This window comes from Gopherus evgoodei, chromosome 9 (genome assembly GCF_007399415.2).
Source record: "Gopherus evgoodei ecotype Sinaloan lineage chromosome 9, rGopEvg1_v1.p, whole genome shotgun sequence".
Lineage (NCBI taxonomy): Eukaryota > Metazoa > Chordata > Testudines > Testudinidae > Gopherus > Gopherus evgoodei.
Genome location: NC_044330.1, coordinates 67,086,032 through 67,100,669, shown reverse-complemented (window position 1 = coordinate 67,100,669; position 14,638 = coordinate 67,086,032). Strand labels below are relative to the sequence as shown.

At 50.2% G+C, this 14,638-nt stretch overlaps 1 protein-coding gene across 8 annotated transcripts in view; it reads left to right on the top strand.

Annotated features, from left to right (window-relative positions):
* KLF8 (Kruppel like factor 8) overlaps window positions 1-14,638 on the top strand; it is a 96,667-nt gene that overhangs the window by 7,408 nt on the left and 74,621 nt on the right. Inside the window, exons 1-3 of one of the 8 annotated variants that reach the window (XM_030576570.1) lie at window positions 1,909-2,841; window positions 3,163-3,241; window positions 3,595-3,645. The exons of 2 other annotated variants lie outside the window; for them this stretch is intronic. In XM_030576570.1, the coding sequence (XP_030432430.1) occupies window positions 3,595-3,645 (51 nt within the window). In that variant the 5' untranslated portion in view covers window positions 1,909-2,841; window positions 3,163-3,241. Of the gene's footprint in view, window positions 1-1,908; window positions 2,842-3,156; window positions 3,242-3,594; window positions 3,646-3,672; window positions 3,692-14,638 lie in introns of those variants that run through there. 5 more of the 8 variants (XM_030576569.1, XM_030576568.1, XM_030576566.1 and 2 more) reach the window with 5 other exon arrangements.

The window sequence follows — 14,638 nt, the reverse complement described above, 5'->3', positions numbered from 1 at the left end:
ATCTGGATCTGTGGCTGCATGAACTGGAGCTGATGTTTGCTACAACATCTGGGCTATAATTCTTCCTCTGAGGTATGCCTTCTGGGACACGCCCAGCCTCTGTAGGCTTTAGGAACGGAGTTCCTGAGCTTGCATTTTTTTAACCTCTTCTCTGCATGGCTCCTTTGCAGTCTGTGGATGTTGAGCTATACCTGCTATGTACCATGGCACTAGAAATGTAGCCACTTCCTCCTAAAGCATTTCATGCTCATTATGTCTGAGAATTGCTTTGTACCTCACTGTAGTTCAGCCACTTCTGGGATGGAGTCTGGTGCCCAAGCGCCATGGGGATGGGCACACTGGAAATGTGTAAATATTATGGCAGCGGAAAATGTGTGGCCAAAGGCCTAAGGGCAAATACTCTTACACAGCTGTTGATCTTGGATATGCTGGCCTCCTGTTCAGGGCATCCCAAGCGTTTTGAGGTCTCACTTGTGTAATGTGCATACAGGTTTCAGAAGGACTAAGAGCTGAACTGACCTTGTGGGGACTAGAACCTGTGGCTCCTCGGAGTCTCTGCATGCCATGCCTTAAGCTTGGGTCACTTAGGACTTGCCTGTGCTATGGATTTTTGCTGCAGGTCAAACCCTTAGTGGAAACACTGCATTGGTGATATATAGGTCTTGCTCTGGTGTGGCTTATGCAGGTTTAAAACAGGTGTGAAACTCCCCAGTGCAGGCCAAATCCAAACTACCTCCTCCTGGAGGGAACAATCTGGCATGGGTCCCAGGCCATGGCCAAAGTGAACAAACAGGAAGCTGTGTCTGACCCATGTGATGCTATGTTCTATGTGACTGTCGTTGGCCAGTGACGGCTGATCTTGGCCAGTGCAGCCTCCATGGGAGAGACAGAGATTTCCAGCTGTTTCTTCTAAGCTTGTTGCTCCTTCCCTCCCCTCCACCCATCGGGCTCCCCGCATGAGCCCCGATTCTCTTTGCAGCATTGCTCTTCACCGGCTGGAGCAGCCCACCTCGGACCCTGCCCTCTGGCTCCCCGCAGTGTGTCCTCGTTGGAGTGGGCTGGAGTTCACGACCCCGGGATTCCTTGCTGGCATGCAGGGTAACATAGAACATGCCGTCCTGGGAAATCGGATCTCTGCTCTAAGCCTGCTGCCCTGTTTGCTCTGGGTCTTTTTTTTTTTTTAAAGGGAGCTGAATGGAATTAGCCTCTGCCCCTCAACAAAAGGGCTCTTGTTGAGACATACCAGTGTGTGTCCATAGGGCTCAGTGTGTGCTGACTGGGGCTGGAGTGAAGGGAGCACCTTGGCTTTGCCAGAGGTATCCAGAGGAGAACAGCGCTCTGTGACTGGCTTTTCTCTCTATGCTGCCTTGTCTCATCCTCGGGGATTCCCTGCCCCTTTCAGCCATTCCTAGCTGGTTCATGCTCCCATTTTGTTTTAAATGGAGTCAAATGTAGCTGAACTCCACCATCCCTGTGCATCAGTCGTGTCTGCAGGACCTGGGTCCTGGCCATTAGTTTGCTGCAACCCAGCAGTGGTTGCATATGCTTTTTTGCTCTGTCACTCCAAAATGGTGCCTTCTTTTTTAAAATCTTCTGTTTTGGAGACAGACTCGTATATAAATACACAGATCCGGTGTGACCTTGGGTAAATCACTTAATATTGTCGTGCCTCAGGTCCCCATTTTCTGCTTGTGGTTGTATCTCATTCTCTCCTGTTCTGCCTTGTCGTCTTAGATTCTGTTCTGTATAGGTTCTTATACTGCATTCATCACTGTAGCATCTGAGCATCTGGATTGTCAGCTCTTTGAGGCAGGGACTGCCTGTCACTAGGTTTGTACAGCACATAGCACAATGAGGCACTGATGTTTCTTGGGTTTACTAGACTAATATTTATTTTGGTTTTCTGTAGTGCCTAGGAGCCCCAGTCATGGACATGGAAGGGACTGTCTTTTGTTCCCCCAAAAAACTAAGTAGTACCAACACTTTAATGCAGAATGCTCAGGTTAGGGAGGTGTAACCATTTGAAGGCAAATCAGATGAAGGAGCTGGCAGGTCCTGCTGGAGATATTCTGTCTCCTTAGATGTGAGAAGAAGCTCTTGGGGTCCTGGAGAGTAGAGTGGCTTTTGGGGATGTTACTGCTGGATTGTCCTCTCTTTCATTCTTAGCAGCATGGGGGGGTTTCCTCTGAGGAGGAGGGGAAGAAAGGCCCCAAACTGAAAGGGAAACTTAGACATGTTGTTAACGTTTTGATTAGTTGGAAAATCCCCTGAACGAAATGAAAACCTTCCCGTTTCTTTGTCAATGTTCCGTGGCAAAGCTGGACCCAGCTCTAATCGAGGCACATTTGTGGGTAGCCTGCCTTGCCGCTGCTGCTCTGTCCCTGAGCTGTGGCTGTAGGACATCGCTCTGCAGGACAGTTGGTCTCCGCCCACATTCCCACTCTCCAGTAGGCTGGCACTCTGGAAAAAAATTAGGTTGAGCTTAAGCTTCAGCAAAGGTTCTGGCTGGTCTCTTAGGGATGTCTTCATTACATAGTTAACCTGGACTCTTACCTGGATTTTAGTTCAAACCCTTTCCCTCCACTACAGTCCACATAGAAAACCTCTGACCTGGGTGTGGCAGTGCTTTAAGCCCCGGTTTGCTGACCTAGCTGGGGGACAGAACCTGGCTTCAGTTTAACTTGGGCTGGACTCTGCCCTCTTTGCAATGAGGACACAGGCAAAAATCACTTGGGTGCTGGTACAGTTCTCCCTGGAGGATGGACAAAGTCTCCCACAATTGCTTGGGAAAGAATCCTGGAGTGTCTCAGCACAGAGCACCATGGGCCATGACTCACGTGGGTGAGTGCAGAAACAGGGAGGATGTGGTAGATGGGTGAGCCTTTGCTGTGGAGGGGCTTGCACCACTCTGGGCTAACCTGGCTGTGGATCAGCTGGATTACATGTGCAGCGAAGACCTGCTTTTAGGTTAGGATTGGGAAGGTGTTAGCCAACATGTGTAGACAAGGCAATGTGCCTTTTAACACACATGTTGGTCAGATGAACACATATAATGCCTCCCAAACCTTAGTCTCAGCAAGGCCTTGCTGTGCAGGACATGGATAAGCTGTCACATTCAAAGATGACTGGGTAACCTCTGCTCTGTCTGTGTTTGAGGCGTAGGTGGATGTTCCTGGGCAGAACGGTTTCCCCCTGAGTGGCTGGAAGCGGGAATGCTCGTGGGAAGGTGCTTTGCAGAGAAGTGAGTGTTAACCCCAGGCTTGGCCTGACGTATTTTTCCTCCTGCTATCAAATGAAACCCATAGGACTTGGTAACTGTCCAGCACAGGACAGCATGACTGTGTCCGTGCCCTCTGTACTGAGGCACTGGGCAAAGGCCACCTGGCTCCAGAATGGGGAAAGGTGGGGTGGATTGATTGGATTCCAAATATCCCTACCCCTCTGCCCCATCGCATCACACCCAGACTGAACCCAGTTCAAACCTAGGAAGGGGGGATAAATAAACTCCATGAACTTCTCTGTTCATGAACTTTGCCCGCCTTCATTTTGGGATCACAAAGCACGTTCCAAAACATAACTATCCCTGTGTTACAGATGAGGAAACCAAGGCATAACGAGGGGAAGAAACTTCTCCCAGGCTGCAGAGTGAGTACTTGGCAGAACCAGGCCTGCAAACTTCCAAACCCACTAGGTGAGAGGGTCCCACAGAGTTCGTCTCTGGTGCTGGGCTTGGAAATGCTTCTGCTCCCAAGACAGCAGCTCTTGCAGGCAGGTCAGATGCAGGAAGCAGTGGAAGTAGCATGAAATATTTGCTTTCCTAAGCAAATTTTCCTCACTGAATCAAGAGCTGGTGTGGCCCAGTGGCTAGGGCAATGGTTCTCAAACTTTTGTACTGGTGATCCCTTTCACATAAGAAGCCTCTGAGTGCAACCCCCTCCCCCTATGAATTAAAAGCACTTTTTAATATATTTGACACTATTATAAATGCTGGAGGCAAAGTAGGGTTTGAGGTGGAGGCTGACAGCTCATGACCTCCCCCCCATGTAATAACCTCACAACTGCCTCAGAGATCCCGTCCCCCAGCTTGAGACCCCCTGGACTAGAGGATATGGCGGAGATTCAGGAGACATGGGTTCTTATCCCAGCTCTGCTTGCTGGGTGACTTTAGGCAAGTAATGTCACCTCTCTGTGCCTCGGTTTCTCCTCCCATGCCCTGTCTGTATGGACTGTAAGCTCTATGGGGTGGGGATGTCTTATGCTGCGAGCAGGTACAGTGTTCTGCACAATGGGGCCATGATCTTAGCTGGAAGCATCTAGGTGTGTCTGCAGCGCGAGTAAATAACAGTGATTAATGTCCCAACCCTGTGACGCCTCCCTGAAAGGAGGCCAAACTCTGTCCCCGGTACCAAGTGTACATGATTCCTATGCTGCACACCCATGATTGTCTGTGGGCCTGTCTGTAGCAGGCTACTCCAGGGCCTTTGCCAGCCTCTGCCTGAGCTGTTTATAGGCATACACAGCCTATGTGACATTGAGAACTTGCAGCAGGCCCCCATGGGGCTTGCAGATGTCCTTGGCGAAGGGGAACCCCAGCGGGGAGGCTGCTTCACTGTGCTCTGGCTCTTGCCACCGTGCCCGCCCCTTTACAGCAAAGCACTTCATGCTGCAGGAGCTTTGGCATGGGGTGAAGAGGTGCTTCCTGCTGGCCAGAAGGGGGTGCTAGAACTCCCAGTTCCACTCTGGGGCAGGGCTGGGTGTACCAGTCTACCTGGGTTCGTTGCCTCTGTGGAATATTGGGGCGAGACTCTCGGAGGATCTGACCCTTTTGGGGGGGGGGGGGAGAGAGTGTGTGTGTGTGTGTGTGTGTGTGTGTGGCCTAGATCCCAGCCTTGCAGTTCGGGTCACCTCCAAAATCCACCCATGTTGGCGTGAGATCCCAGCCGAACGTACTGGCCTCAGCACGGTTTCTGGAGTTGTTCGACCTAGGAGCGAAGGACCCAGGGGATGAGAAAAGGGACAGAGGGTCATTCAAGTCTAGATCATGCCAGCCTGAGCCCACCAAGTTGCTGTGGCTGGGGGCGTGGGGATGATTTGGTGGCCTTTGCCCAGTCTGCTGTGAAGAGGTGTCTGCCTTGTGGTTAACCCCTTGCTGGCTGTCTTGGCAGAGGGGCTAAGGAGCTGGGTCTCGCCTGGGGAAGTGTATCCTGCCAGCCGTGCTGATACATGATGATATAGGGCAGTGGCTCTCAAACTTTTTTACTGGTGACCCTTTTCACATAGCAAGCCTCTGAGTGTGACCCCCCCCTTATAAATTAAAAACACCTTTTTAATATATTTAACACCATTATAAATGCTGGAGGCAAAGCAGGGTTTGAGGTGGAGGTTGACAGCTCGCGACCCCCATGTAATCACCTCACGATCCCCTGAGGGGTCCCAACCCCCAGTTTGAGAACCCCTGATGTGCAGTCTCCTGGGCTCTTCATTGAGGACCTCTCGCTAAGGCTCCGCCCACTTCAACCTGGCCTCTTCCCAGCCCTTGTGCTTTAGGGCACATGCTGCTGACTCAGAGAGGGATTTGACACATGGTGGGCTGGAGGCTGCCCCTTCCTGTGGTCAGAGGCTGGGGGGGGGAGGGGGGCAGTTGCTCTGATCTGGTTGGGCCAAGTGGGCTAAGCCTCTTTCTCCTTACCGCCCCAGAGATGGGTAAAAACTGGGGGCTTCCTCTCTCCCTTGTGCTGCTGTTGTTTCCCATTCAACCCCAGGTCCTGCTTCTGCAGCCACTCTAGGTTAGGCCTTGGGGTCTGTCAAGCAGACACAAGTGAGCTGCTGCTTATCCTGCCAGCCCTGGGTCTGTTTCCGCTGTGCCATCCTCCCCACCCCTTCCCCAGCTGTCAGCACTGAGCCAGGGCTGCTCTCTCCCCTCCACCTCCTCCCCTGCTGTCCAAAAAAAGGGCAGATTTTCTGTGGCTCTGGAGCCAAAAGAAACCGCCCAGGAGAGCACCTGTCTGGGCCCCGTGTTCCTGTCCTCTCCTCCCAGCTGGGGATTAGCAGGGCTGGGCTGCTGAGGGGCCCTGCCGCTGGGCAGGGGTGTGGTAACCTGCTAACCACACCCAGCTGCTTCTCTCTGCCGCAGCCCAGTGCAGTCCCCCCAGCCAGCATTGCACAATGGTCCCAGGTTCAGGAGGTGGAGCTGCCGACGGGTCAGAGGATTAGGCCAAACAAATACAAAATCCAACCCCCCCCCCACACGCACACCCCCCAAACAGCAGCTGCTCATTGCACAGCCCTGCAGCATGTTTGCCTTCCTCTTGCCTGTGGGCCCTGCTCTGGGCACAACAACCGCTCAGCTTCCGCAACTGGCAGCCTGGCTTCCTCCCTTCCCCCTCCTCCCTGCTCCGCCCAAATTCTGGGAATGGGGGAGCAACTCATGGTCTTGTTCTCTCTCCCCCTTTCCCCCTCATCCCCTCCAAGCCACAGTCTCAGAAGTCATGCAGGGCTGTGGGGCAGCTGTGCTTTCCTTCTGTGTGTGGCCTTGTGTCAAAGTACCTAATGCTGTTTCATAGCTAAAAGTGTCCCTTCCTGGTTCACCATTGCTGGGCCAGTGCACCCCAGCCAGCTGACCCAGAGCGTTTTTAGTGTGTAGTTTCCTTCTACAAAGTCACCTGGCAGTGGTGAGACACTGTGTTTACTGACACTGTACAAATCCTGATCAGATCTGCTCTGCTCACACGTAACTCCTGCTGGCCTCTCTGTGCCCCACACTTCGCCAAAGTGCTTGCCAGCTGGATTCTGCTGAAAGCTTGCTGTGTGAGTCACTTCCCCTCCCTGCACCTCAGTTTACCTACAAGTAAAATGGGGATGGTGATGCTGGCCTGGAATTGCAAAGTGCTGGACGAGAGATACCATAGAGTGTGTGACTACCTGAGAATACAACCGATTGGTCTGGTCCCAAGTAGGACTCTAATAGAAAACCAACAGTGGAAGAAGGAAGGGTTGTGTGATGGTTTAACCACTGGACTGGCACATGCAAGTTCTAATTTCAGATTCCTTGAGTGACCCAGGACAAGTCACTTAATATCTGTGCCTTAGTCTACCCATCTGTAAAATGGGGATAATACTTCCTTTGGCTTGTTTATATTGTAAGGTCTCTGGGGTGGGGACTCTCTCATATAATGGGGCCCTGATCTGAACTGGGGACTTCTGTGATGCAATGAATGATTTAATTTGTAACCTAGGCCTTTTTACCAGGGTAATATAAGCAGTGTCTAGACTAGGATTTGCAGATGTGACATTAACATGTTAAATTAGTCTAGTCAGATTTTAGGGAAAGAAAGGTTCAATATGTTGCTAATTTGTTTTCTGTAAGCAGTTCTTCAGAGCCCGGCATTAGCCATGTTGTGGTGTAGTATAATCACACAATCCATTACACTAAAATCGTCCATACCTCAGTAGCCCATAATCTTAACTCCGATTTTAACTCCAACCAGGAGCGCATTCCCTGGGATCACCTCCCAGCTCTGCCTTTGTTCTGCATGTGGTCTTACCAGGACACGCCTCCACTCCCCTTATCTCTGCCCCAGATCAGCCCTCATCCCTATATTAATCCGGCCTCTTTAGCACTCCTTTGTCCTTAATGCCTCTCTGCTCAGTTGATCATGTTCTTAATTGCTGATCCTAGGGTGTAACCTCTCCTGAGTGCATAGCCCTCCAGTCACAGCAACTATCCCTCACCTTTGGCCTGTGTGGACCATACACTCTGAGCACATGAGTATTGGGTCCTGTCCTGGGAGCTGAATGACTGAGGTCTCCTCCTTCTGCGGAGCCTGTAACCTTCCCTTCTGCTTTGCCACCCTGGGCCATGAGCCAATATTCTGTGACCTCTTCGTCTCCTTGGAACCTGCCTATCCCCTCCCTCCTTTCAGTGCCGCTACAGCTTCCCTTGGAAAGGAATCCTGGCACCAAACTACAAGTGCTGAGCCCATGGTAGTCTTTGCTGATCCCCCTCCTCCTTCAGTTCCCTTAGCCACCCCATCATGTCCACTCCTCCTTACTCCAGTGCTCCCACTCTCTCTTCCGCTTTGGCCATATTGTATGTGTCTGTCCCCATCACTGGCCCAAACCATCTGTGTGCTGTCTCCCCATCCACACCTGCTGCTCCTTCCAGCTGGCCGCCTCTGCCGCCACCTCAGCCATCCCTGAGCCCCTGCTGCTGCTCACTATCCCCAGTACAGCCTGCACTTTGGCCTTCATAGCTCTGCCTGCGAGGAAATCTGGTTCTCGTGTCCCTCTTCCTGAGGCTTCTCCCCAGGGTCCTCCCTTGCTGCTTTGCATCTGACACCATCTCTAGCGCTTCCGTTGGGCAGCAGCCGCCTCTGTAAACCACATCCCAAACCTTCCCTGCCTCCTCTCTGCACCTGTCCTTCTGACATCTGCCACCCCTCTTCCAGAGACCGGAGCGTGTCAACTGGAAGTTTGAACCCCAGGCCTCGCTCTTCAGTGACAATGACCGGAGGATAGCTAATGGGATGCCAATTTTTTAAAAAGGCTCCAGAGATTCCAAGAATTAGAGGCTGGTAAACCTAACTTCAGTACCAGGCAGATTGGTTGAAACTAAAGTAAAGAACAAAATTATCAGATACATAGATGAACACTATTTCTTGGAGAAGTCATCATGGCTTTTGTAAAGGGAAATCATGACCCCCTCAAAGAATTCTAGTAGATTGGTGAGGCAACAAGCATGTGGACAAGGGTGATCCAGTGGATAGAGTGAACTTAGACTTTCAAAAAGCTTTTGACAAGGTCCCTCACCAAAGGCTCTTAAGCAAAATAAACTGTCATGGGATAAGAGGGAAGATGTTCTCATGGATCAGTAGCTAGTTTAAAGATAGGAATAAATGCTCAGTTTTCAGAATGGAGAGAGGTAAATAGTGGTGTCTTCCAGGGGTCTAGGCCTGTGCTGTTCAATGTAGTCATAAATGATCTGGAAAAAGGAGTAAACAGTGAGGTGGCAAAATTTGCCAATGATACAAAACTACTCAAGATAGTTAAATCCAAAGCAGGCTGTGAAGAGCTACAAAAGGATCTCACAAAACTGCGTGACTGGGCATCAAAGATGGCAGACTAAATTCAGTGTTGATAAATGCAAAATAATGCACATTGGGAAAACATAATCCCAGCTATGCATACAAAATGATGGGGTCTGAATTAGCTGTTACCACTCGAGAGAGATCTTGGAGTCATTGCAGGTAGTTCTCTGCAAACATCCACTCAATGTGCAGCTGCAGTCAAAAAAGTGAACAGAATGTTGGGAATCATTAAGAAAGTCATAGATAATAAGACAGAAAATATCATATTGCCTCTATATAAATCCATGGTAGACCCATAATTTGAATGCTGTGTGCAGATGTGGTCACCCCATCTCTAAAAAAGTATATTGGAATTGGAAAAGGTTCGGAAAAGGGCAACCAAAACGATGAGGGGTATGGAACTGCTGCCATGTGAGGAGAGATGAATAAGACTGGGACTTTTTCACCTTAGAAAAGAGACGACTAAGGGGGGATATGGTGGAGGTCTATAAAATCATGACAGGTGTGGAGAAAGTAAATAAGGAAGTGTTATTAACTTCTCATAACACAAGAACTAGGGGTCACCACATAAAATTAATAGGCAGCAGGTTTAAAACAAACCAAAGGAAGTATTTTTTCACATAACACACTGTCAACCAGTGGAACTCTTTGCCAGAGGATGTTGTGAAGGCCAAGGCTGTAACAGGGTTAAAAAAGAACTAGATAAATTCATGGATGATAGGTCCATCAATGGCTATTAGCCAGGATGGGTAGGGATGGTGTCCCTAACCTCTGTTTGCTGGGGGCTGGGAGTGGGCAACAGGGGATGGATCACCTGATGATTACCTGTTCTGTTCATTTCCTCTGGGGCACCAGGCATTGGCCACTGTTGGAAGACAGGATACTGGGCCAGAGAGACCTCTGGTCTGACCCGGTGTGGCCGTTCTTATGATGTGACCAGACACATCAACTGCAGCAGGTCCCGCCTTGTAGTAACCACACTGGTGCCAGCCCTGCCGGGCACTCCATGCATTTCACCTCTAGTTTCTTCCAGTCTGTAACTTCCCCACCCAAAGACACTGCTGTGCCTGGGATTTGATCTTCTCCAGGATCCAGGGCTCAGGCCTCTTCAGTGCCTGGCCCTTGTTTAAACTTCTGCACCACTGCTGCCCTGAATCTGGATCAGTAAAGAGCCATCCCTCACAGCAAACTACTGCTGGGTGAGCCAGGCAGCTTCCCCACTGGCCTCTCCCATTGTCAGAGGAGCAGGAATGCTTGCTCCTCCTTCGCTAGTGGGACAGGTATTCTCCAGCTTCACCTCTGATTCCTGGTGGGGCTGGGGTGTTCCTCATCTCCCAGGTCTCCAACTACGTTGATGCTGAGGGGGTTTGGTTCTCCAGACCTAGCATGCACTGGGCTGAGCCATTCCACGCAGTGGACAGGTCCCTTGTCCTCACTGCTGAGGTCATGGGGAGCAGTTGTCCTAAGGCTGTAGCGATCCAAGCGCCTCTAAGTCTGCCTCCCTCCGGGTCCGGAGGTGGTTTTTGACGCTGCTCCTGGGTGTTCAGGTTTCACTTCCTGCATGGGGTGAGGAAGTCCCCTCAAACGCATCCTCCCTTGAGTGTGTGAGGTGGGGGTGGGAGCGCACGGGGTGAGACACAGCGTCCTGCGGTTGGCAGGCGTGTACGGCTGTGTAACACATATATGCTCGTGGGGGAGAGCGGTCTTGCTTTCTGTTTTGGATAATCAGCTGTTCCGGTGCCTCTCATCTCCAAGATGCCGCGCCCCCTGCCCCACAGGCACCTGCTGCTGGGGTGGCTCTTCAGCCATGCCCACATTTTGGTTAAGGAAACCAGGGCAAATCCACCCTGCTGTGAAAAGGCTGTCAAGTTGCTAATGCCCTTGCAGTGGTGAGAACTTTGGTTTAAAAGCTCTCACCTCCTCAATCTCATCTCACCCCACCCAGCCCCATGTAAATAGCCTGGATTGTGGGGAACTTCTGTCTGGGGAGGAGCAGAGATGGAGTCTCCCCATCCAAATCTGAACCTGTGGGTCCTGGGAGCTGAGATATTTGGAACCCGATGCACTTGGGGATCATGTATCTCAGGACCTTGCTCGGCACTGGGGGAAAGAACTAGCATCTGTTGAGTGCATCCAGTCAGGCTGTAGGTCTGCAGAGAAGTAACCAAACATTCCTCATGCTTTTTCACAGCCCTGGTCTAGACACAGGTGATCTTTCAAGATAACTAATAGGAAGGGAGATTAAAGAGACACTGGAATTTGAACTTCCCTGCTACAGAAAAGGCTGTGATACATAGTGGTTAGAGCAGGCGTCAGGAGACCTGGGTTCTAATTTAAACCACCTTTGCTGCTGATTCAATGCATGTGGTCTTGGGCAAGTCATTTCCCTTCTCTGTGCCTTAGTTTCCCCATCTACAGGTCATCCCTGTGTTACGAAGTGCTTTGAGATCCTCGAGTGAAAAGCTCTGTGTGAATGCACAGGACTGTTACAATGGACCTTTTATATTTTATAGCATCTCTTGCGCAAATTCTGTCTCAGTCACTGGGTGATATCCCCCTCATAAAACTCCAGCCCACCGGGTTGCCCATCAGAAATCCTTATGGCCTATATCTGGTCCTGTCAGACACCAGTTGCAAGCTAATGATCTATTCATAGAGGCTTTGGTTTTCCCTGTCTTACAATTGATGACCTGTTGCCATGAGTGAGAGGAGAGGTCATGTGGGTTTCTGACTGGGCCGGCAGTGAGTTTATTTCACAAAACTCACGTCGGCCCACCTTTCCTTAGCACAGCCGTCGGTGATGGCAGATCCTGTGGATGGAGTGGTGTTCTCTGCTGCCCCCCATCCCGTCTTTCTCACCACCAGTACACAGGAGTGAGAAATAAGGACTCTCCTGGGGCCCAGAGAGGTGGAATTAAAGGCACGAAAACACCACGCAGCCTGGCTACTGGAATGTAGGAGGAGACTCGCATGGAGCAGCTGCAAGCCATGGCTTGTTACTGATCACTTTGCCCCCTTCGCGGGACGAGCCCTGAGATCACATGGCCACAGAGTAGAGAACAGAGGTGCTGAGACATTCAGAGGCCTTCAGATTCAAGTCCTAGGGCATCTGATTTTACTCCAGTAGAATCTGCCCCAGTTTTTGCCGTGACTTGCATCCCTTAGTACAGTGCAGCCGCAGACCTTGTTGGTGCCTTTGCATCGCTGGTCGTAGCCACCTAGCTAGGAAACTTTCTCTGCAGTTGTGGGAAGAGCTGTAAATATTAAGAGTGGATCTTGGGAATGACTGTGAAGCAAACAACCTCCTTCTGAGCCTAAACTCTCTTCCTCCCCTCTCCCACAGCCCTAAGCCCTCTCTGCCAGCACAGGTGATTTTACGATAGCGACTCATGGTTTTTTGGTACAGCAGTGTGGGGGGGCTAATCCAGTGAAGGAATCTGTTATGGCGAAATAGCATTGGATCCCAGCTGGAGCTTTGTTTGGGGGAAGGATACATCACAGCAGGGGGACAGCTTTTAGATGGGCTAATGCTTTAGTGCAAACAGGATACATTTCCTCTAGGGAAATTCCAACTTGAGCTAGGGTGTGGGGACTGTGTGTAAATCAGAGAGGAGGGTCACAAGACCTGTTCCCAGCTTTTGTCACGTGCTCAATGTGATCTTGGGCAAGTCATTTAAGCTCTGTGCCTCGGTTTCCCCATTTACAAAGAGGTGATACCCATGCCACTGGGCAGTTGTGAGGATTTGTGGGTGCCTGTTGTCACGCTGTCTGGAGTGGCTCACGACCGTGAGTGCCTACCTCGTGGCAGACTGTCAGAAATGGGGCAAACACCCCAAACTGATGGTATGTTCTATAATTTAGATTTTGCCAAGCCAGTAACAAATGTGAACTCCTGGATCAGTCATACTATGGAGTCACAAACAGTCTCCTCAGACTCTCCAGTCTGTCTTGCCACCTAGACAAACTGAACTTTGTGATAATGGTCACTTAAACCAAAAATCACAGCACATCAAGTTGCTCCCAGTTCCAAGAGACCAGTCGTTTACCCCAGATCAGTCGGTACTCTGGATCTTACACCAAAGACAGTGCTGGCAGCCAATTCTGTAGTAAACTAACTAAAGATTCATTAGCTAAGAAAAGGAGGTGAGTTATTGAGACATTAAAATAGGTAAAATATATGCACAGGTAAGTCACAGTTTGTAACTCCAAATGGTGGCAGTGATGTAATAAACTGCCAGTTTCCCCAAAATTTTTCAGGGTACCCAGATTGTCTCTGGGGAGCTCCACTTTGCATCTGGTACCCTTCCCTGTAAGAGTCCAAGCAGTTCAGAGATAAAGGGTCTTTCTTTGAATCCATATTTAGAGTTTCTTCACACACAAAGCAAGCTGACAGTATCTCTGCCCACCTGGGCTTTTCCATTGACAAGGGTGAGTGAGGAATGCATTTAGTCTTTTGACATCCAACCATCATACATAATGGCCCCTTGCTTTGAAATTAGCATTTTCTATTAAAGTCCTTAAGTCCTTCATTAGCAATTCTCAAGATTTCTGTGATGGGTTATTTAGTTACGAGTGTATACACAATGTAAATGCAGCAAAGAGTCCTGTGGCATCTTATAGACTAACGGATGTTTTGGAGCATGAGCTTTTGTGGGTGAATACCCACTTCGTCGGATGCACCCACGAAAGCTCGTGCTCCAATTCGTCTGTTAGGCCATGGCTACACTCACACTTTACAGCGCTGCAACTTTCGCGCTCAGGGGTGTGAAAAAACACCCCCCTGAGCACTGCAAGATACAGCACTGTAAAGCGTCAGTGTAATCAGGGCGGCAGCACTTGGGAGCGCGGCTCCCAGCGCTGCACGCTACATCCGTAAAGGATGTGGTTTACATGCAGCGCTGGGAGAGCTCTCTCCCAGCGCTGCTGCTCTGACTACACTCACACTTCAAAGCGCTGCCGCGGCAGTGCTCCGAAATTCCAAATGTAGCCATATCCGTAGTCTGTAAGTGCCACAGGACTCTTTGCTGCTTTTACAGATCCAGACTAACACGGCTACCCCTCCGATACTTAACACAATGTAAATGTTTGCTACTATATTATAACAGGAACAGGTGAACGAAAACATTGCAAGTAACATTCCACTAGTTTTCCTGAAGTTTGAACATCTGAATACACTTTTACGTTTACACTCATTTGGATCTATACTAATACACATGTGAACTGACCTGCATACTCTCCAGCATTACTTACTGTGCCAGCGTCACACCTGTATCTGCTCTAATGGGAGGGGCTATAGCAGGGCGCAGTGTCCTTACTAGACCTTGCTCCTGTTGGTGTCATGGAAGCCCCTGAAATGACTCTATCGGTATGTCTACACTGCAAAAAAAAAAAAAAAAAAAGCACTATGGCAGCAAATCTGAGTCCAGGTCGACTCACTTTGGTTCATAGGGCTCACACGATGGGACTAAAAACACAAGTGTATGTGTTCCCACTCCAGTTGGAGCCCGGGCTCTGAAACCTGGCGATGGGGAGGGTCTCAGGGCCTCGGCTCC